This window comes from Lethenteron reissneri, chromosome 66 (assembly GCF_015708825.2).
Source record: "Lethenteron reissneri isolate LAM-NWPU_2019-01 chromosome 66, ASM1570882v1, whole genome shotgun sequence".
Classification (NCBI taxonomy): Eukaryota; Metazoa; Chordata; class Hyperoartia; order Petromyzontiformes; family Petromyzontidae; genus Lethenteron; species Lethenteron reissneri.
In genome coordinates, this window is record NC_083844.1 from 4,230,266 (window position 1) to 4,254,487 (window position 24,222).

Here is a 24,222-nt window from a genome sequence, read left to right on the forward strand (position 1 = left end):
CTTCTCGAGCCTCCAGCCCACCCACCCCCACACGCGCATCCAACGCACCCACCCCCTCACATCCACGTCAAAGACAAAGATCCCCCGTGTAGCCTTCACAGACGTTTGGGGCAAGTGCTATTAGCGAGTAGAACTTGTGAAGGCTATCGGCACTGTGGCACACACCGCGCCCGGCCGCCTTTGTCTCCCCAGTGGCGATGTTTACTACGAATCGCACCACGTACTTATTTCAGGCTGAGTCGACCTAGGGGAGGCCTAGGACCGGTTCAGATAATCATCACTGGTATTGGCCGTGAGCGGGAATCGAACTCGGGTGGCCAGGTTCGTAGTGCAGCACGCTAACCACTGCACATGCACACAGACACGTACACATTCACACATATACACGTGCACACACACGTACACATACACACACGTGCACACACACACGTACACATACACACACGTACACTTGCACACACGTACACATACACACACACGTGCACACACACGTACACGTGCACAAACACGTGTAGACACACCAGTGTACACACATACACGTTACACCCACGTACACATACACACACGTACACGTGCACTCACATACACGTGCACATACACACACGTACACATACACACATACGTACACACACGTACACGTGCACACACATACGCGTTTGCACGGACCCGCATGCGCGCTCGACTCCCCAAACGCATTGGGATCGCTGTCTGCTCCCAAAGGTTCCCCTTGGCTCTGGCCATATAAGTCCCCCTTTCTGCCAAAGGAGATGACCGCGAGTGGCTAAATGTGAACCCGAGGTCTTCTCGCGGGACCAGGCCGACGACTGAGTTACTGGTTGCTTGCTGCTGCTGCGTCTGCAGGTCTGCGGATTGCCTGGAGGCTAAGCGGTTTAAGGGACGATACATCAGAGACGGGCAATCAACGTTGACCCCCCCCCCCTAATCGGTCGTGTGTGAGATGTTGAACTTCCTTCGCACCGTACGTAATGAACCGTGCTCATCGGAGGCGTCGGCACCGTCTCTCGGCAGTTGTGATCCAAACGATTTGTGGTCGCTTTGTCCAATCAACCATCATCACATCGTCTCCCACCATCACATCTACCATCATCACATCATCACATCACACATCATCCCATTATCCATCCCATCATCACATCATACATCTACTCTCATCACATCACATCATATATCATCACCACATTACATCACCACATCATCCATCTCCCATAATCACATCATCACATCATACCAACATTACATCATCACATCATCAAATATCCATTCATTATCCCATCATCACATCATCCATCATCCCATCATCACATCATCCAATTATTCATTCATTATCCCATCATCACATCATCCATCATCTCATCATATCACATCATCCAGCACATTCACAATACCATCATCATCCTATCATCCATCATCCCATCATCATATCATCCATTATATCTACCATCATCACATCACCCACATCACATCATCCATTATCACATCATCCATCATCACATCATCCATCACATCTACCATCATCAAATCGTCTATCATCACATTATCACATCATCCCAGTATCCATACCATCATCACATTATACATCTACTCTCATCACATCATCCCATCATTACATCATACATCATCCATCATCACCACATTATATCATCCGAACATTACATGATCACATAATACATTGTAACATCATCCCATCACGTCAACCCATTATCCATTAATGATCCAATCATCACATCATCCATCATCACATCATCCCATCATCATATTATCACATCATCCAGCACATTCACCATCCCATCATCATCACACCATCAATAATCACATTATCACATCATCCACCATCTCATCATCGCATAATCACATCATCCATCATCACGTGATCCTATCACATCATCATCAAATCATTACATCATTCATCATCAAATCATCCTATCATCCATCACATCATTCATCATCACATAATCCATCACATCATCACCACATTATCAAATCATCACATCACATTATCCTATCGTCTATCACATCATTCATCATCACATAATCCATTACATCATCACCACATTATCATTCATCATCACCACCACATCATCCATCTCCCATCATCGCATCATCCATCACATCATCCCAACATCACAGCATCCATGGATGACGTTGCGAATAAAGTTCAACATACCGACGTAAAACTTGCCCCAACAAGTCCCGTTGAGGCTATCCAGTTTCAGTTTCATTTATTTGGTATAGCCCTGTGAGCCATTCGGCTCTTGAAACGGGTGCAACCGCAACAAACAAAAACATGAACAAGAAAACTTCTTAAAGTGACGACGCGCAAACAGAAAAATCCAGGAAAAAACCAGCAAAGTCTTCCAAAAAAAAGCACCGTATATCAATGCTGTGTGCAAAAAATCCCAGTGGGATGCAAGTCAAACAATAACAACCGTAAGACAATTTAGATTAAAGTTATCAGTCTAACTCTGTACTACAACAAACAAATATGGCTAAACCAAAACGTTTTCGAAATCACCAAAATAAAGCTATAAAAGCAATGCAACGGTGATATACGGGGGAGCTTTATCTTTGGAGGCGGGGTGCTGAAGTTAGGTAGGAGGAATGGTGGTGGTGGTGGGGGGGCTACTGGGCAGTGAGAGCAGCTGTGCCCAGCATGCGCTGAAGAGTCGGGCAGCGGCCGGCCGGTCGGTCGCGAGCGAGCGAGCGAGATGCTAAATTTAAGGAGCCATTTAGGGAGGGAGGAGCTCAGTGCTCGCCTATCCAGGATGCCTGGAGGGAGGTTCCAGTTTCCCCCAGGGCCGTCTCAAGGCAGGCGAGCTCCGTGTATTTACGGCTGCTGATGCTCGGGCAGCCGTGTATGTGCCGTATGTTGAACTTTCATGCGCACCGTACGCAGGCAAATGCGCTCATTGGAGGTGCGACGGGGGGGGGGGGGGCAAGGAATTTAAAATCTGAACACACCACGGAGATGGAGCGGACGAGTCGAGGCGCCACGGTGGCAAAAGGAAGATCGTGGGTTCCATCCCGACCCCGACCCCTGCTGTACATTTGGAGTTTGCGTCTCTCCCCCCCCCACCTCCTTGTGGTCGCGTGCATTTGTCTCCGGGTCCTTTTCATGGCGAGAATCAACATCACCACGCATTTTGAGTATTCGGCTGCTGCTATAAATGTCCACGTGATGATCATGATGATTATATCAGCCACATCGTTGAGCTATCATTTGTGGCCATGTGGCTTCTGAAAACGAGCTACATAGCTCAGTGGGCCTCTTAGTTTGTTGTACTGCCCCTGCACCTACGATTAGCACGGTTGGCTATATACGATGCTATAGAAAGTCAACATACATAGTACTATGCTACCTACTACACTACTATACACTACACCATACATTACTATATACTGCACGGTACACTACACTATACACTGCACTGCTGTACACTTCTATACAATAGATTATCCACGACACTCTACACCACGATACTAAATTGAGAACTAATTTATTTAGAACGCTTCTTCTCGTTGCGTGTTAGTCTGTTATCCTTACCCAACGTACAGTGCGAAACAAGTTCAACATGCAATATACATGAATGGTAAAATACATTTATATGTTTTATATCTTTTGGAGTCTATCTCTGCCACGCCGCCGCGAGAGGGATTCGCGACGACGCTCATCTGACCGGTGACCTAGGTTCAATTCCCGGTCAGGGCTAACATGACTTGGCCAGAGACGATATGGATCTCCAACCTCATAGTAGGGTAAGTGGCCGTCCATAAATGATGTCACGCACCAAGGGGGGATCAGATATTTGTGCCGATGTGTGACGACGGGGGAGGGTGGGGGTGAGAAATGTGACGTCATATTAAAATGCGCAACTTTAAATAAATATAGACAACACGTTCTACTTAATTAAATATACTTATTAATACATCTTTCTCCTACAACATCCGAGCGCAGCACCACATTAAATATGCACTACAATGACAATAGTTTAAAGCGATTAGAAGCATGTTTTATATATTTGGGGCGGGGGGGGGGTAGAGCTTTGTGACGTCATATTTGAGGGGAGTCTCACTTTTTGTGATGCCGTGTGACTAGGGGGGGGGGGGGGTCAAAATCGTCCAAAATTGTGTGACGTCATTTATGGACGGCCCCTAACGAGCAGTGTGGTAGGTAGGCAGGAGGGGGGAGTGCCTTGCCCCCCCTGGTGACCAAAGCTATGAGTTGGGGAGGGGGGGGGGCCCTTGAGACAACCACCGTGATGAGATTTGTATTCAACAACAGCAGCGGTGGGTCACAGAACAACAAACAACTTATTTAATTACGCCGTTCAAACGCATTTATCTTTTCACGAAAATTATTTCATTCACGTTCCTTTTTGCCAGGACCCAGGTCCAGTTGGACGTGCATCAGGGTATCGGGTTCTCTCCCATACATGAGGTAAAAAGGGCAGAACCCCGTCGAGGCATGAGGAGCCAATCTGTACGCGGCCAGCGCTCCCGGGATGAACAGGTCCCCAGTCCGATTGGGACATGCTGACGTGATGACACAGCATGGACGTGAGTGTGCGGTTCAATCGCTCTACCATCCAGTCAAACTGGGGGTGGTAGGGCGAGGTGCGGACTTTCTTTGTGCCAAGGAGGTCACAGACCTCCTTGAGCAACCGGGAAGAAAAATGCCACCCCTGATCCGTCAAGAGCTGTTCTGGCACCCCCTTGTCAAGAATATACCCCTGAACGAACGCCTCAGTGATGGACGAGGCCGATTAGTCCACAAGAGGCCACGCCAAAGGCCAACGCGTGAGGTACTCCACATCCACCAAGAGGTACCTGTGGCCCCGTTGGGATGCAGGGAATGGCCCCAGAATGTCGAGCGCCACGAGCTCATTTACACGAGAAACCCGGGTGGACTGCAGTGGGGCCCGATCCTAACCAACTGGAGCCTTCCTCCGCACACAGTCGTGGCACCCCTTCAAAATCAGAACCACATCATCTTCCACCCCCAGCCAACAGTAATCCCGTTTAAGGGTCAACAAGGTCTTATGGTAGCCGAGGTGCATACGTTTCTCGTGAATGACTCGGGTCAATTTACCTCGCAAGCCAATGGGCACAACCACATCCAACTGGGCATCCCAACGCATGAGGAGGCCTTCATGCACGGCAATCACCGGGGCAGCCGACGGAGCTGAGCTCCGGGCCTTTGAACCAACACGGCATCACAGACTCAACAGAGAGCAATCCTCCATCTGCATCTTGGACCATACCTCCCGGGGGAGTCCCATGCCAAAATCAGCAGGCAACGCCACACCCGGATGGGGCGCCGCTTTGGCCGATTCTACCGACTGGGCCACGGTGTCCGCTGGGGCCTTACAGCGGCTGGAACCGAGAGCATAAGCGCAACCGCCATCCAGGGGTAGCCTGGAAAGGCCATCATCATTCCCATGCCGAGTCCTCTTCCTGTGGATGACATCAAAGGGGTACTCCTGGAGCACCACGAGCCAGCGGGAGAAGCTGACCCGAGGGCTGGTCAATTCACAGGGAATATTGCAGGGCCTGCATGGTTGGTTCGGACGGTGAACCGGCAACCAACAAGTACGGTCTGTACAACTCGACAAAAAAAAACTATAGCCAGCAGCTCCCTCCTGGTCCAAAGTACCGCTGCTCAGTGGGGGACAAAACACGGCTACCATAGGCAACTACCTGCTCCGCCCCATCGACGACCTGAGCCAGGACAGCCCCAGTGTCACTGGCGTCGGTGTCGAGGAGGAATGGCCGTGAGAAGTCTGGGTACCACAAGGGCGACGTGTCTGCCAAGGCCGTGTGAAGCACCACAAAAGCGACTTCCTCCTCCTTCCCCCAGCGAAATTTCTGACCCTTAGCAGAAAGTGAGTGCAGTGGCTTTGGAATGGTCGCAAAATCACGGACGAACCGGCGATAGTATGACGTGAAGCCAACAAAGCTACGCACCTCAGCTACAGATGTAGGAGCCGGCCATGACCGGACACAAGCAGTCTTTTTCAGATCCGTGGCCACACCTGACGCACTCACAATGTGTCCCAAATACTTCACCGATGGTTGCAAAACATGGCATTTCGGTAGTTTGAAACATGCCTGCCACGACCGGGGTGGCATGTGCCAACACGGTACCAAACGTGACCTGCAAAAAGGGCTCTTGGCCCTCCGACACGGCCATAAAAGCACCCACCAACCTGTCGAATCTTTAAAAATAATTCGAGGGAGACAAGAGTATTCCTGTCTCCGGGGACTCTAATCTCAACGGCCAGCACAGCCTGAGGGGTAGCAGGATTTACGAACCAGGTGGAACCGTGACAGACATTGTAGTCAAAGCCCGCACACTAGCAGCCAGAGGGCCCAACCCCGTGGGAGATCATAGGAAATGCAAGCGGCCCCCCGACGGCATCTCCACGCACCATTGGTCGACCAGGATATGCCCGGGCATCCGAGCCAAAAAATCGGTTCCCAAGAGCCATGGTACAGCCAAGGTCTTGGAGGCCAAAATGGGCCCCACCAATTCAATTTCACCGATCGCTACTGATGCGGCCCAAAATGCCGAGGCTGTCGCCGTTGGCGGCCACGCAAGCCTCGAGAACCAGCCGCAACAGCCCAACGCTGCGTGTTAGTAAATGAAAAATGGCCTCTGAGACCATGGAGGTGGACGCACCAATGTCCACCAGGATCCGCACCTGGACCCCCTGCACGTGCCCCACAACTGCCGAGGACCCTGCCACGGTGGCTACCACGCGGTGTATGAGGGCCTTCCACTGGTGAGTCTGTCTGGGCCACCTAACCGACGGCCACGACCCCGCACTCAAGCCCGAACTCCTAGAGATGATACCCTGAGGATGGACCCTAACCTCGCTAGATGCATGAGGTGGGGGGAGCGGCCATACGATCGATGCGTCGCGACTTGCCTGTGGACCCGGAGGTCCCGCCGCTGGAGAACCGGTCGCAGGAGAGGAGGTCTTCATGAAGGCCCCAGGGGCATTGTTGCAGCCCCGCTCGAAGTGGCCCTGCTGGCCACAGCTGAAACAGGTCGACTGCCCCGCAGCCTGCGGACGAAGGGGACCCGTCCGCCACCGCCGTTCCGGCCGGCGATCAGCAGCACCCATCCCGCGTCGGTCGTAGACCGCCACGGTAGCGAGGGCGTCCACCCCCTGAGGTGCCGCCGCCGCTGCTGGCGTGGGAACTCCAACACACGCTGCCACCGCAGGTGGTCGTCGCAGTGCGAGATGCGTTTGGATGTTCAGCGCGATGGCCAACGACGTGATTTTGGACTCCTCGGCAATAGACAACGCGATGCCCAGCTCCCCCACGAGGCCCAACAGCCTCTCTAGGGCCAAGAGGTCCAGCGCCCTCCCCTCAAGGTCGGGGTACGCGGCCCGAGCCAGCGCCAGGAGGGAGCAGCGGAACGCCATGGGCCATTCCCCCCCCTTCATGGCGAACGGCGTGACGGGGGGGCAACCTGCGCAGCCGCAGGTGAGCCGACCCCGCACCCGGCCCAGACTCACCTGCTGCGCCGCTCGCCGACGACTCCAAGGCTGCAGCCCCGGCACCGGGTTCGCCGGCAGCCCTGGCACCCGGCGAGGACGTCACCGCAGGCGCGGCCGCGGCAAGCATCACCACCGCGGCGTACCACGGGCCCACGTTCGCGTCGGCGGCAACGTCCAGAGCGGCGGCGCCCATGGGTGCGGCCATGACAGGTATCATGGTGGCGGTGTCCCGGCGTCGCACAAAAATGGCGCCCGGTTCCGGCATCGCACCAACAATGGCGCCTGGTACCGGCGTCGCACAAAAAATGGCGCCCGAGTGCCGAGGCACGTCCACCAGCGAGTTTGCGGCAAGATCCATTTTCATGGGCGACGCGATGTCGGTGACTCCGCGATTTTGACCCGCCGAGTGTACGCAGTCTCCCACCTCGGCCAACATGATGGCGAGCTGCGCCATCGTGAACTGCAGCAGCTCCTCCGACTGCCGACTCCTCTAACTCCAACCCGTCCGTCTCTGCGGGGCACATCTCCGGGGCCCCCAGCCTCTGGGATTGTCGCCAGCTCTTCCTCGCCGGCGTCCTCATTGTCTAGATGCACCGCAGGCTTAGTTTTTCATCTCACGCCGGACTTTGACATTGCGGCGCGTGACAAAACCACTTCTGGCACTAGTTGTTAGTGGTGCAAATGACGACGCTGACGCAGTTCTTTGATAAGGGCTGATGCCAAGTTTTATTAAGGGCTTATGCCTAGGAACTAAATAGGGGCTTACGCCTAGGAACTTAATAGGGGCTTACGCCTAACAGTGGACAGCTGGTATAGTTCTCCCCAGGGAAAGGGTACTGGGAGGTCCCTAGCACCCACCCAATATATTCGGGCTCTTCCCTCAGCACCGACCGAGGGATCAGCTGACTCAGTCAGCCGGGTGAAGTAGTCGCCCTAGCCTGGTGCTAATTTCCCCCTACCCTGGGTCCCAACTCTTAACCTCTCTCGTTCCCGGCCCCTGACGACGACCCTGATCACGTCACCGGTCCCAGATTATATCCCAGCGTGACCTGACGTCATCCATTATCTTCCCCAGGGTGACATGACGTCATCCACTACTCCGCTACAAATATGAATACACATATATTGATAAATATTACCTTAATAAATATCTCCATATAAATAAAGACCTTAATCTGTCTCAAAAACTCTAGGGTACTTCTCGACAAGGTGGAAAGCTTCAATTTCATACACAGGTAGCTTTAAAAACACATATAACAGGGACACTCTCAAAGTCAGAGATTTTTCATTTAAGGTCCCAAAATCTCGATTTTAAGTGCCCCATTAACATGTTTGTGTGCGTGGTGTCATTCAGAAACTGTTCAATATATGATTGCGGTTTTTGACGTTTTATATAGCGTTAAACAGATAATAAAATGAAAGTGAGAACCATTATTTTAGCATTTTTTTAATTTTGGATTAAAGCAGTTTGAACAAAAAAAACACGCATTTTATGATGTTCACATCTGAATAATTCGAAAAGCTCAAAGATAGGGGAGCTTCCCCTCATAGACTATCAAGTTTATTATTTCGTGTTCTTTCTTAAAAAAGAATATAATCTTTCAATTGAGCGCATTCCGATGGCTATGCGTCTTTAAATAAGTGACATCATGGGACCTCTTTAGCCAGTACCAAAATATACTAATAGGGGTTTTTCCCCTTTTTTATGGCAACAAAACTGACACCTTTTGCAAGGAATCATGTTTACATTAACCACAATATTTGCAGTCAAATGCAAACAAAACTCTGGTAATTTATACATTGTCTTTGAAACTGATTGGTCCACACCAGAGACAGCTTTCTTTGGAGCCTCGTCTCATATGGTGTTCGACCAGATGACGCCAAAAGGCGCACAGTTCAAGACAACGCACTACCAGAGTAATGAGGGCTCGGGGTGAGCAGCTACATAATGGGACCTCTTTGCCAGTACCAAAATATACTAATAGGGGTTTTCCCCTTTTTTCTGGCAACAAAACTGACACCTTTTGCAAGGAATCATGTTTACATTAACCACAATACTTGCAGTCAAATGCAAACAAAAAACGATACTCTGGTAATTTATGCATTGTCTTTGAAACTGATTGGTCCACACCAGAGACAGCTTTCTTTGGAGCCTCGTCTCATATGGTGTTCGACCAGATGACGCCAAAAGGCGCACAGTTCAAGACAACGCACTACCAGAGTAATGAGGGCTCGGGGTGAGCAGCTACATCATGGGACCTCTTTGCCAGTACCAAAATATACTAATAGGGGTTTTCCCCTTTTTTCTGGCAACAAAACTGACACCTTTTGCAAGGAATCATGTTTACATTAACCACAAAACTTGCAGTCAAATGCAAACAAAAAACGATACTCTGGTAATTTATGCATTGTCTTTGAAACTGATTGGTCCACACCAGAGACAGCTTTATTTGGAGCCTCGTCTCAAACGGTGTTAGACCAGAGGACGCCAAAAGGCATTTTTTGTATTCTGACCACATTCATTGTGGTTAATGCAGACATGATAACTTGTGTACTAAATGACTTTGTCACACACTGCTGGTCTCCGTTGCTCTTTATTTAGCTTCTTGCTCGCACCCCGCTGGTCCTGACAGCGGACCAGCGTCTCCTCACGCGCGCCCTGCACGCGCTCCCTCGTCAGTCCTTCCGCCCCCCCCTCCCCACTCAGCACACCGCTGGCCGACGGTGTGCCGAAGCTCCTCCAGCCACGTGGCTGATGGCGCGGATCCCCTCCGGCCACCCAACGTGGTCCAGCTTCTTCACTCCAACAACTGACCCGGAGCCCTTCCGGGCTCCCACCTATATCCCCTTTACCACATGATCCTGTCTCCTCCCCTTCCGGACCGTCAGATCCGGCCTTCCCATAGCGCCCTGCTGGCTCCACCCCCATTCACCTTGCTTCCGATTGGACCCGAGGTGAACGGCGGGCCCTTCCCATATGCCCCTATACTGGGCTCCGCCCCCCAATACCCCGGGCCGTATGATTGGGCCAGAGCCCAGCAGCGAACTTCCGTTTACGCTCACATTACACTTGTAAAAAGATTTAAGTTTGGTGTTTTTACATCTTAACACCTGTTTTGTTGCCAGAAAAAAGTGGATAAACCTATTATCAACAACAAAAGTAAAATTCTCGAGTCAGCCCCACTTCTCTTAGGCCCCACAGGGTAGTTTCTGCATTAATTGTACAGATGTATTGTTAATATTATTGAATACCCCCAATAGTTGAACATGACCATAAAGCATGTTCGTAATCGTGTATTACACCTGGAGGGCACCTCAGGCAGTCTGGAGACGAGCTGCACTAAACTTAGCCCTCTGCTGTAGGCCCCGTGTAGAAATTTGAATTGGACAGTTCTCACGGGGAGGGATCTGACCCCTTGAGAGGTGGAATTCAAAATCGGGGCCCATGACTTGTTGGGGATTGGCCGATTCACTCTTTGCTTTCATAGCGCCAGAGTCTCAGGTCGTCCACTATCTGTCGCTGAAAGCAGAAGCCGGTACGCCTCAGATAGTTTGCATCTCTCTTTAATGAACTAAAATCTTAATACAAAGTAAAACCCAATGTGGCAGTGGCAGGCCTCTCGAGAATAAGAGTCCCGTGACTTGGCGTGACTCTCTTGGATAGACAGATCGAGCAATTCATCATCATCATCACTGTGTGTGTGTACGTTGAACTTCTTTCACACCGTACATAGCCAACCACGCCAATTGCAAGTGCAGTGGGGGAATGGACAACAAACTAAACACAACAACAACAAGCAGCAGTTCTAAATAAATTAGTTCGACAATCTAAATGATGATGTAAAAGTGCGTAGCTCCTAGTGGCTTATAAACATCGGAAGGGAAGAGCGTTCCAGACGGCCATAGAAGCGCATCTGAAAGCGCCGCATGATGCAATGACCATCGTTTTCGATGGTTAGCCAGAAGTGTAGTGTATAGTGGGGTGTAGTGTATCGTGTAGTGTATATTAGTGCAGTGTATCGTAGTTTAGTATAGTAGAGTGTAGTGTATAGTGGTGTCGTGTACAGTAGTGTATAGTGTGGTGTAGAGTATAGTTGTATAGTGTATAGTAGCAGGGGCGGTTTCTTCATTAGGGCGATTGAGCGACGCACCTACCAATGTCATTGAACCCAGAGTTACGCGAGCCGTTACTGTGCCTCTGGATATAGTCCAATCAGCGTCATGTCACGTTCTGTGGAGTACCGCCTCTTTTTGGGCGATTTCACTCTGGCTGAGAATCGCCCAGAGTGTTCCCATAGACTTACATTCAAAGATGTTTTTTTCGAACGGCGGGCGCTCCAATGCATTCTCTATGGCTTCCGGGAGGGCTCGCACTAACGTGCTTACATCATCATACGTAAGCACGTTTCAGTCAACAATATTATTTGTCGCCACCTAGTGGAATCTTTAATAAAATAAACTTAGTGGATTGTAATAATAGTGAGTATAGAAACAAACAAGATGTATTGTAAGAGTAACCTTATTTTTCATTAATATTAAAGAAGTGAAGTTGCCTTTACATGCTTAAGCTGTTAATTTATCCATTGCATGGGTGGACCTTATCCTTATCAATCATCCAGACATTTGCCCCCCCTGAGAGATTTTGCAGGAGCTGCCACTGTATAGTAGTGTAATCTATAGTAGTGTACTGTATAGCAGTGTACTGTGTAGTGTATAGTGTAGTGTACAGTGTAGTGAATATACCATCTGAAAGCACGCAATGCGGTGATCGTCTGGTTTATAACCGCGTCCTCTGTAGCCTCCCCCGTCCTCAACACACCACCCCCCTCCCGCCACCCCTCCACACCACTCCACCGCCTCTAACCCCCTACAGACCCTGAATCGTGGTGGAGAAGTCTCGCCCCTTTTTTAGGAAGGATGTTGGTATCCTGGGGGACGATCATTCACTCGGTTCGGATATTTCGGGGAGATGACAGCCGGCAACTGTGGAGGGGAGGAGACTCCGTCAAATGACACCACTGCCCCCATATAATCTTATCTCTATAACAGAGGGTTATTTTTTTAGTGGGGGGGGGGGGGGTGTTAAAGATTTCGTAAATATAAATGTGTGTGTCGTCAAACCAGCCGCCACCATCACCGCCACCACCCGACATGGCCAATGACTAAAGGTTTTGTCAAGTAAACAAAAAAACTTGGCCTATGCAGTTAACTAGTTCAGCACTAACCGGTTGTGTGTTGGAGAGTAAACCCACAACAACATTTACGATTCGAGTACTGTGTCGTTTCTCTGGCATTTACAGCCAGCCTGGGTTGGGCTGTGACGGGTTAAATGACTAATTTATATTTACGCGATCTAACCCAAAAAAACCTCTATTGGGAATAATATCAGTCGCCGAATCCTACGTGTTAAACAATCGTATTGGCCTTGGCGAGGGTTAACACTATATCCCTTCTCCCATACAGATGGAAACAGATGGAGATTAGTTCACTTTCTGTACTGCATAAGCTCTTCACCAATCCCCGCAAGTGGTGAGAAGATGTCATCAATTAATAACATGGTTTCGTTTAGCCTATAGACAGGGTGCAGTCGATGGGCAGTGTTAAGTCGATGGGCAGTGTTAAGTCTATTTGTAGTGCTAAGTCTATGGGCAGTATTAAGTCTATGGGCAGTGTTGAATCTATGGGCAGTGTTGAGTCTATGGGCAGTATTAAGTCTATGGGAAGTGTTAAGTCGATGGGCAGTGTTAAGTTAAGTCTATGTGTAGTGTTCAGTTTATGAGCAGTGTCAAGTCTATGGACAGTGTTGAGCCTACAGTATATGTGTAACAGGTTCCGGAGACACTTGTAGATGTAACTTCTTTATTACAATACAACACTCCAACAGTCCTGATACTCTGTTACAGCCTAGGTACACAGCCTAGCTACACAGCCTAGATACTCTAGATACTCTACTCTGGCTCCGCTCGTCCTCACAAGGTCGTAGCGTCGGGAGTTCCAGAGTCCCAGCGCTGGCTCTCGCAGCATCCCAGGGTCTTCAGATGGCTGGTCGTGGGTCTTGGGTCTTGAGTTACAACTCGCCCCGATCGTCCAGGGAGCTCCGCTTATATGCCCAGTCCCCAACGAGGGGTGGGGCCGTGTGCGCCACCAGACATCCCACAGAGCACACACAGCCCCCCCCCGTTGGCGGCGCCCAGAGGCTTAAGCGTCTGGACCCCCTGGGAACCCAGCGCCTGGCGCCCAGGGGATTACGCGTCTGGACCCACCTGGGAACCCAGAGCCTACAGCAGCCCCTCCCTTCTTATGTCACTACATTACCCCCCTCTATGTAGCCTCCAGCCGTCCCGGCTGTCAATAATTAGAAAGTTTAAATTAACGAAAGGGAGAGAGAGAAGAAAAAAAATACGCGAGCTTCAACAGGAAAAGAAAAGAGAACACGAAAGCAACCATAAATACCATAACCAACCTGTACAACTCTACACTATATACAAGCATCAATCAACAAAAAGGTGAAGCAATGACACGTGAACAAACGACCCGCGGCCCACCTAGCCCTCCTCGGGATCCGCATAGAAAACGGGGAATTAACAACAACAAATATACAGATTCCGACGTGTTGGATGCCCAACCAACACCGGTAATCGAACCGAAATCACACAATCACCGCATGGATGGCAGGGATCCACACCACCCTGCCAGCCTCCCATCCGTCAGGTGGAGAGAAGGCGAAGACCAACATGTCGAGCATCCCTCTACACGCACTTATCCGGACGTCTGTCTACGTCCCGGGTCGAGAAGTCGTACTTCAGGGCCGACCCATGTACTGGGCAAAGAAGTCGTACTTCAGGGCTGCTCCAGTATCTACATTTTAAAAATATATATATATAAAATTTACATGACACAAACAAAATAAATCTGCCTGCTCCTGTCCATAAATGGTGGCCGCACGCATGAACCGCATCTCCAAAAGGCATCCCGTGCTTGCGTCCCAGCAGCCCTCAATGAGGACCACCACCGACATTACATGTCAACCGTTTGCACCCCCCGCCTTTCCAACGTGGCGTCTCCATCCTAAAACCGCGCACGTCGGCCATATCGGGGGGGACTTCAACCCAGTCTCTCTCCAAGACTCGCATCGCAGCATATAGCTGTACCGACCGATCTGAGACCCAACCTCTCTCCAAGACTCGCATCGCAGCATATAGCTGTACCGACCGATCTGAGACCCAATCTCTCTCCAAGACTCGCATCGCAGCATATAGCTGTACCGACCGATCTGAGACGACCCATTGTTCACTCCCTGCACAACATGCACCCTAACAACTGAGGGATACAGTCCCAACGTAACGGGACAACTACACCTGAACACCACGAATCTCCAGCCCACTGTTTCAACGCGCCTCGGAGTGTTTCAATCTCCGGGCCGTCAGGGTGAGCCTACTGCTCCAGACGTACCACGGAGGGTCTCAACCTCCGGGCCGTCAGGTCAAGCCGTCAGCTATTCCATGACGGGACCACACTCTCCGAGCCATGTGAGCGCACAGCCCACTAGGCTAGACATGCCACGGAGTGTTTCAATCTCCGGGCTGTCAGGTCAAGCCGTCAGCCATAGCATGACGGGACCACACTCTCCGAGCCATGTGAGCACACAGCCCACTAGGCTAGACATGCCACGGAGTGTCTCTATCTCCGGGCTGTCAGGTCAAGCCGTCAGCCATAGCATGACGGGACCACAACTCTCGTGTTAGACACGCAACACCCGCTGGGCCATCCTGGTCAGGATCTGCACCCCAAGATATTTGAGAACCAGCATGACAATTCCAATCCTTGGCAGCATGTCACCATCTCAAGATAAATGCCCCATACAGTATATACATCGTTAACAATGACAGCACAAGCTATACATTAACAATCACGAACAAAGCTCAATATAAACCATACATTGTTAACAATCACAAGCAAAGTTTCGCACACACATTGACAACACTCACGAGCGAAGCTCCACACAGTTTACCCAACAACAGTCACGACTCCCCGACGACAACGAAGAAAATATCAACAAAAAAATCATTAATCCGGAGCGCGTAAATGTACGAAATGTCAGGGGCCTGGTCTCCCGACCTCCAACCTTTGGCCAGAGCAGCAAAGGCGGCGAGCTGCGTGTCGGTCCATGTGCCGGCCCCGGCGCCGGTTACAGTAAGAATGGCGCCCTCACAGTCCGGTCGCAGCGCTGATGACGCGGCGTGCTAGGTTGCCAACAGCTGTCACCCGGCGGTGAGGGACGCAGCACTGATGACGCGGCGTCGTCGGGTTGGCACACGCTGGGCCCGGAAGTGACGTCGCTCCCAGCGGTCACTGCTCCTCTGGTGGAAGTGACGACACACCCGGAAGTATCCCTCACATCCGTGGGGGGAATGGCGGCGGCGGGCTCGGGCGAGCGCCGCGCCTCCTCTCTCCCTCCCGCCATCGGCCGCGAGCACCGCATCTCGCCCCGGAGGGAGGCGGTGGCGCAGAGCACCTCTGCGAGGCGAAGCAGCGCCTCCTCCATCTCTGCTCCCGACGCTGGAAAGGGGACGGTCGGCGGAGCAGACAGCTGCTTAGCCGGCGGTGCGGCGTTGTTGTCGGCCGGCGGTGCAGCATCGCTGTCGGCCGGCGTTGGCCGCCCCATCGCTGCCTGCTCCTCTTCATCGCCGTCAGGACTGAAGGTACGTGGTTCACCTCTTGTCTCCATTGCCACTTCTGACGCCAAATGTAACAGGTTCCGGAGACACTTGTAGATGTAACTTCTTTATTACAATACAACACTCCAACAGTCCTGATACTCTGTTACAGCCTAGGTACACAGCCTAGCTACACAGCCTAGATACTCTAGATACTCTACTCTGGCTCCGCTCGCCCTCACAAGGTCGTAGCGTCGGGAGTTCCAGAGTCCCAGCGCTGGCTCTCGCAGCATCCCAGGGTCTTCAGATGGCTGGTCGTGGGTCTTGGGTCTTGAGTTACAACTCGCCCCGATCGTCCAGGGAGCTCCGCTTATATGCCCAGTCCCCAACGAGGGGTGGGGCCGTGTGCGCCACCAGACATCCCACAGAGCACACACAGCCCCCCCCCGTTGGCGGCGCCCAGAGGCTTAAGCGTCTGGACCCCCTGGGAACCCAACGCCTGGCGCCCAGGGGATTACGCGTCTGGACCCACCTGGGAACCCAGAGCCTACAGCAGCCCCTCCCTTCTTATGTCACTACATATGTAGTCTTAAGTCTATAGTCAATGTGTATATGGGCAGTCTACAGGCAGTGTTAAATCTACGGGAAGTACTAAGTGTATGGGCAGTGTTAAGTCTACGGTCAATGTTAAGTCTATGGTCAATGTTAAGTCTATGGTCAGCGTTAAGTCCATGGGGCAGTGTTAGGTCTACGGGCAGTGTAAGTCTATGGTCAATATTAAGTCTACATGCAGTATTAAATATACGGGTAGTGTTAAGTATACGGGCATAGGAAACCCACTCGCTTGCGCGAGGGAGCAACGCTCTATCCCCCCCCACACCGTACACATTGAAACAGATGGCGATTAAGTCCACTCACTGTACCTGCCTTTTCAAGGCGTTGCCAGAGGGGTGCGACATCCCCCTCGTCGCCCAGGGAAAGGCAGCTTTGGCAACTTCTGTGTGCGATCCAACCCTCGCTGCCGTCTCCACAGAGCTGGATCGCAGGCTGCCACGAGCACAGCCACATTAATGCCCACTTATAAGCAGACGGCAAATGTTCATACACCCCAATGTGGTATGAAATATATTTTATTGCTTTTCCGTAACAATCCACGTCGCAACTACTGGCCCTAAGAGACAGCAGGCATTTGTAAGGGGAGACCATCACACAATCCTGGTAAGAGATAAGATCGGTATTTCTAGTCCAGTACGTAATGTTCGTCTCAGTTGACCCATGGGGGTTATGCTGTGGGACGGAACATGTGTCGGCAGTGAATATTTTAGCTCCAATTTGTGGTCAATCGCCTCCTATAAAACGGAACTTTTTATTGTTACCAGGTAAGGCCACCACTGAGCTATGTAGCTCTTCTTCAGAAGCGACCTGGCTATCACAAATGATAGTTCAATAGGTAGATTACTTAAAAAAAAATTGGTTTTGATTCTAAATATGGAGGGGGGGGGGGAACCAGAGGACCCGAAGAAAAATACACGCAACCACCACGGGGATAGAGAGAGACGCAGACTACAAATATACAGCAGCAGGCGTTGTCAGGGTCGGGATCGAACTCACGACCTCCTGCATACCAGGCAAGGTAGTTGACATCTCCTAACCACCGTTAGTTATGATGATGAGTGAAAGAGACACGCAAACTCCAAATATACAGCAGGCGTCAGGGTCAGGATCGAACCCACGTCCTTCATAGCAGGTGAGGTAATTAACATATCCTAGCCACCGTGATGATGATGAGAGAGAGACACGCAAACGACAAATATACAGTAGGCGTTAGGGTCGCCTATTGTATTTTTGGTATTTTAAATGGAGCGACACACGGGTATATTTCAGGTATGGCATTGTATGCCTTAGGGGCCGTCCATAAATTACGTCACGCACCTAGGGGGGGGAGGGTCAGACATTTGTGACGATGTGTGATGAGGGGTGATAAATGTGACGTCACATCAAAATGCGCAACTTTAAATAAATATAGACAACACGTTCTACTTAATTAAATATATTTTTTGATAAATGTTTTCTCCTATACAACATCAGACATGCAGCGCCACATTAAATACACACTACAATGACAATAGTTTAAAGCGATTTGAAGCATTTTTGGGGGGGGGGGGCAGAGCTTTGTGATGTAATATTTGAGGGGGGGGTATGACTTTTTGTGACGCCGTGTGACGAGGGGGGGGGGGGGGGTAAAAAATCGTCCTAAATCGCGTGACGTCATTTATGGACGGCCCCTTACGTGCTTATATGGGCGCAACGGTGGCAAGGAAATGTTAACTCCGTCGCCTGGTATGCAGGAAGTTGTGGGTGTAATTCCGACCCTGACACCTGCTGTCTCTTTCAAGTTTGCGTCTCTCTTTCTCCCCGTGGTGGTCGCGTGGATTTTTCTCCGCGTCCTCCGGTTTTCCCCTCTCCATTCAGCGTATTTGGCTGCAAAGAAAGTACACGTGATGATGATAGCAGCCACTTCAATTGTGATAGCTAGGGCACTTCTGAAAAAAGAGCGACATATCTCACGGGTCCTTACCTGGTGAAATAAAAAATTAGTTTAGATTAGTGCACCGCACTACGAATTCGACAGAGACCCAAGTTCAATTCCCACTCACAGCCACCAAAGTCAGTGACGATTTTTTGAACCGGTCCCGGGCCTCCCCTAGGTCGATTCAGCCTCAAATGAGTAGTGGGCCTTACATGGTAACGTAAAAAATAGTTTGGTTTGTATATGCTCGTCTGTTGCTACTTGCTCAACTGCCCGATGTCACCACGTATGTTGTGAGACCGCGTTTTGGCTCAACGATATGTTTCGTTGGCCAGAAGAGGGGTTAAGTGAGGAAGTGGAGGCGTGCTTTGTCCTTTTTGGTGGCTCTGATCCGGTTGTGTACTTTGCATAGCACGTGGTGATGGTGGAAGAGGCAGGGGGGGTGGGGGGTGACACTGAGAGACAAGGGCAAGATAAACTTGTCGACATCATGATTTTAAGCATTGAATTGGCTTTAACCTTTCCGGCAAGGATAGAGGAGGAGGTGTTAAGATCAGTTTAACACGTAGGCTTTCGCGACCAATGTGTTAAGATTTTCAAACACCGAAGAGACACACCAATTACAAGGGATCATCAAGTCTGCATTAGCCACATATCACGCGTGTGGTAACATATGCAAGTGGACGTGCTTTGATAATGAAAGCATGTTTTCCTTTTGGCAAGACACGGCCATATTAGAGGCTGTAGCTCTGGTGTAAGCCAATCATTGTCAAGGATAAGGCATACATTATTATTAGTATTACCAATACAGTATCTGTTTACATGTTTTACAACAAGCATGATCTGTGGGGAATGCAGACTTGAGGGTGCCTTGGTGTCTTTTTGGTGCATGGACATGTTAACTTCCTGCTTGCATTATTGCTGGAAAGGTTAAAGCCAATGGTATGCTTACAATCATGATCAGTTTGACTTGTAGGCTTTCGCGACCAATATTATTCATTATAAAGGTTGCTATGAGTTAGATCGCGTAAGTATACGTGTGTTGTTGACCCGCCACCATCCAACACAGCCAATTAGTATGGTTTGCCAGAATTGTAGCAAAATCGTCCGATGATGCTGCTGGATGTAGTTTCCAGGGTAACGTCACAGTACTCCAATTGTAAATGCTTTGGATTTACTCTCCAACACACCAATGGGCTGAAGTAGTCACGAATTGGCACGTTTTATTTACGTTACAAACCCTTACTAATTGGCTGCATCGACTGGTGGCGGGTTAACGGCACATTTATACTTACGCGATCTAACCCAAAACAAACCCCTCCATTTCGTACAATAATGATGTCTACTACTTGTGTAACAATCTCCAATTCTGGTCCTTCTTTTTTCTGTTGTCTGTCGGTGACATCTCGGAGAAAACAGCAAGATCATCATCACGTGCTATGCAAATTATACAACAAGGAACTCTGCTGCACATGTTGGCTCGCTTGGATTCTGGAGGCTCATTGATGTGTGACGGTGATTTCCTCACTTGCGGGTTGTGTCCTGATCAATCTGATCATTACTCGCTGCAAAGTACGCCTCCACTTTGTCCACTTAACCCCTCGTCTGGCCAACGAAACGCACCTTTGAGCGAAATCGCTGTCTCACGACATACGTGGTGACATCGGGCTGGCGGGCAAACGGCAACAGGCAAGCTTATACCCATCAATCCGGTACCTGCAGTATATTATTTAAAACAATATATATAACTTTTTACTCCATGTGTTGGCTACACTTAAATTACCCGATGTTTGACAGAGGCAAAATTGGGTGTATGGAGTGAGTCCACATTGCCGAACGTTTTTTTAGCTTTTGTTTAAACAAATATGAGGAGAGAGTAGAAGGTAAAAAAAGAAGGCTGAGTAGTATAAAAGTCCTAGACCGAGGAGAAACGTGCCACAGCCAATTACCAACTGGTCCTTCTTCCCTTCCAGCACCGGAAAAGCGTGGACATGGGCCGCTTGGCCCCGCCGTCCCGGCTTCTGTCCGGATCATCGCAGCTGCTGCTGCTGATGCTGATGCTCGGCACGGTAAGTTGGACACTGCTTGTGGGGCATCGGGACGAAGGGGCTGGAATATGATTCGTTTCATAGGTTTGAGGCCGAGTTGGGGAGCGGCGGTGGGGGGACTGAAACGTGATTTGATTTGGGGACAATAAGGGTCAGCAACGGATGCCATAGTTTGCGTGACAGCTTGAGGATTTGTGGACTCTTGTCGTTTCGACTAACAAATGGGCATCCCTTTTAGTCGTTTGTTGGACGTTGAACTTCTGTCGCATCCGTGGGAGTCAGCGAGGTGCTTATACCCTGGCACTATCGGGAGAAGGTAGTACAGCAGCAAAGTATGTGGACTAATCTCCATTTGTTCCACACTCCCAAACCTTGTACCTGTGAGTGGGCCTCGACGAGGTGATTATACTCCTGGTTGTCCTAGCAGAAGGCAGCGCGGCAGGTGGAGTACTTGTAATCTGGTTCCATCTGTACAGTAAGGGGAAGAGGGGGGGATAGAGCGTTGCCCCCTCGCGCAAGGTGTGGTGGTTTTTTCCGGGTGCTCCGGTTTCCTCTTATCCCTCGTGGAGAATGACTCATTATCTCTGACACTTCGTCCTTCAAAAGAATATTCTGGAGCAGAAGATTAGTGCCCTGGACACAGCAGTCACGTTTGCAAATGCGATTTGTAAATTTAATTCTTAAAAATGTATCGCTCGTTTAATGTTAGCGTACAATTTAATTGAGCGACTGTGTGTTGTCTTGGAGTGGTCTGGGACTGTTTTTGCTGTGGTTTACCAAGCTGGGGAATGGATGCACTGACGCAATTTGAACTTAAATCTTTTTATTTTATTTAAGGGGTGCTGTGGTACAATAAAAGCAGACTGCGACTGAATCACTGAGCTTGCTGATATTAGCCAATCAAATGAAGGGGGAGTGTGTCACATAATCACTCTCCAGAACCAATGAATTAAATTCTTTATAGGCATCCACTGATAGATGAATGCCTCAACTCCCCGAACCACCCCCCTCTTAAGACACCATCGGCATCATCAGCCAGGGTATTTTCACTGCTGGATGAATGCCTCACTCTGCTCGTCTTCTCCCCCACTCTAATACGCCACGGGCATCATCATCCAGCGTCTCTCCACTGCTGGATGAATCCCTCACTCCGATAGTCTTCTCCCCCACTCTAATGCGCCATCGGCATCATCAGCCAGGGTTTCTCTACTGCTGGATGAATACCTCACTATATTATTCGTCTCCCCCCTTCGCCTCTAATGCAACACCACCCAGGGTCTCTCCACTGCTGGATGAATCCCTCACTACGCTAGTCTTCTCCCCCACTATAATGCGCCATCGGCATCATCAGCCAGGGTTTCTCCACTGCTGGATGAATCCTTCACTCATCAGCCAGGGTCTCTTCAATCATGGATAAAATTCCTCACTCCGTTAGCCTTCTCCACCTCCCCCCCTCTAATGCACCATCGGCTTGGCACTCGTCGATGAAAGAGCACCGCTCTATGCCGCTCAGCCAGCGAGCCGAGTTCCACCATCGGGGCCGCCTCCTCGTCCATGGAGAGCACCCCGTGTATAGGACCGGTGCAGCAAACTGCTGTAGGTCTCCCACCCAGTAACTCAGCTCTGTTTTGACCCAATTGTCACTCCAACCATCAAACTGTCACTGTCAACGTCATCCATCACACGCAACACACCCCTATACTTTCTCAAACAATGGAACCTGTTCGTTTGATATGATCTCCACCTGTCACCTGTAGCTTAAACATAACTCTTAGAAATGCATTTAAAGTGCCAGAAAACGACTAATATTTATATTGTTTATTAGGAAGGGTGTTAAAACGGCTTGTGCATCAGATCTTATTTATTTATGATGTACTTACAAAAAAAATCCACAGATTACCTGCTGTATCTCCTCTCTGTTTCAAAGAACAAATTTGACCTAAGGTCTTCGCTCATTTACCAGCTTCACATTCCCTTATTGCCGTACAAATACTGGAGGAAGGGCCTTTGCTTTTGATGCCCCCAGGGTCTGGAATGCTATTGCCAATAAACTGCAACTTGAATCACTACCTATGAGATCTTCACTCAAAACTGCTCTAGAGGAGTTGTACATCCCTTGCTGCCACTGCAATTTAGTGGCTCAAGTGGAGTGACTCAAGCAGCCAGCTATGGCTGCAGAGTTTGGTAGTACATGTTGTTGACGTCGTTTATTGTGAAAATTCGGTCACAGTTCCTATGACCACTGTTTCATTGCTTTTATGGCTTTATTTTGGTGATTTTCGAAAAGTTTTTTGGTTTGGCCATATTTGTTTGTTGTAGAACAGAGTTAGACTGATGGCCTTAATCTAAATTGTCTTGTGGTTGTTGTTGTTTGACTTGCATCCCACTGGGATTTTTGCACACAGTGTTGGTGTACGGTGCTTTTTCTGCAATATTTTGCTGTCTTTTCTTGGATTTTCTGTTTGCACATAGTCTCTTTAAGATGTTTTCTTGTTCATGTGTTTTGCTTGTTGCGGTTGCACCCGATTCAAGAGCCGAATGGCTCACAGGGCTATACCTAATAAATGAACTTGAACTTGAAAACCAATCCTGCTTCCATTACCGCCACATCTTCTCCATCACTCACCTTTGACTCGTTAGATAAAAAAAAACAGACTGGTTAGCCACAGCATCCACAGGCAATGCAGAGCGGCGTCTTTTGGGGACCAGGGGGAGCGGGCTGGGACCGAGTATCCAGCCCAGGCCGCTCAACCCTCAGCAAACACTACCAAGCTGAGGCGTGTACACAATTAACATGGAGCAGTAGGCATTCACGACCAATATTATCCACAATGAAGGGTTGTGCGTTAGATCGCATAAATATAAATGTCACCTTAAACCCGCCATTGTATGTTGATGAACTTTGAGCAGCCGATAATAGGTACTGCATATTATCTGCATGATCTTAGATTAATATAATGTACATACATTATGTATGTCGATTAACTGTGAATAACCCAAACCAATAATAGGTACAGTAAATTAATTGATTAACATGCTCCATTGTAACTTTTGCACCCGCTAAGCCCACAGTGGTGACATCACCTTTACTGATATATTTTAGACAGGTGAAACGTAGTCCAGGTAGTCCTCTACTTACGATGGAGATGCGTTACGACCACCCCATCGTAAGTCAAAAATATCGTAAGTCGGACCATCGTAACTCGGGGACTATCTGCACTTGAATTGTAAATGTCGGTTTACACAACACACCGGTATTCTGAACTTGTAACTAATTGGCACGTTTTGTTGACGTGACAAACCTTACTGACTCTTTCAGGTGGTGGCGGGTTTAACGACGCATTTATATTTATGCGATCTCACCCAAAAACATTTCTTAGGGTTGTACACAATTGTTTGGCTTGTGTCATGATGGGTACTACAAGATCCGATCATGTCCGTCCAGTGTTTGCTGAGTTCTA

At 49.7% G+C, this 24,222-nt stretch overlaps 1 protein-coding gene across 3 annotated transcripts in view; it reads left to right on the forward strand.

The window, feature by feature from the left end:
• Positions 1-20,158: 20,158 nt before the first annotated feature.
• The window catches only part of LOC133359832 (receptor-type tyrosine-protein phosphatase beta-like), a 425,084-nt gene continuing 421,020 nt past the window's right edge, over positions 20,159-24,222 (forward strand). The window contains exons 1-2 of one of the 3 annotated variants that reach the window (XR_009757187.1): positions 20,159-20,425; positions 20,687-20,782. Coding sequence is in view for 1 of the 3 variants with exons in the window: in XM_061578373.1 (XP_061434357.1) it covers positions 20,705-20,782 (78 nt within the window). In the remaining 2 variants the exon portion in view is untranslated. The remainder of the gene's footprint in view (positions 20,426-20,686; positions 20,783-24,222) is intronic. The other 2 variants (XM_061578373.1, XM_061578374.1) reach the window with 2 other exon arrangements.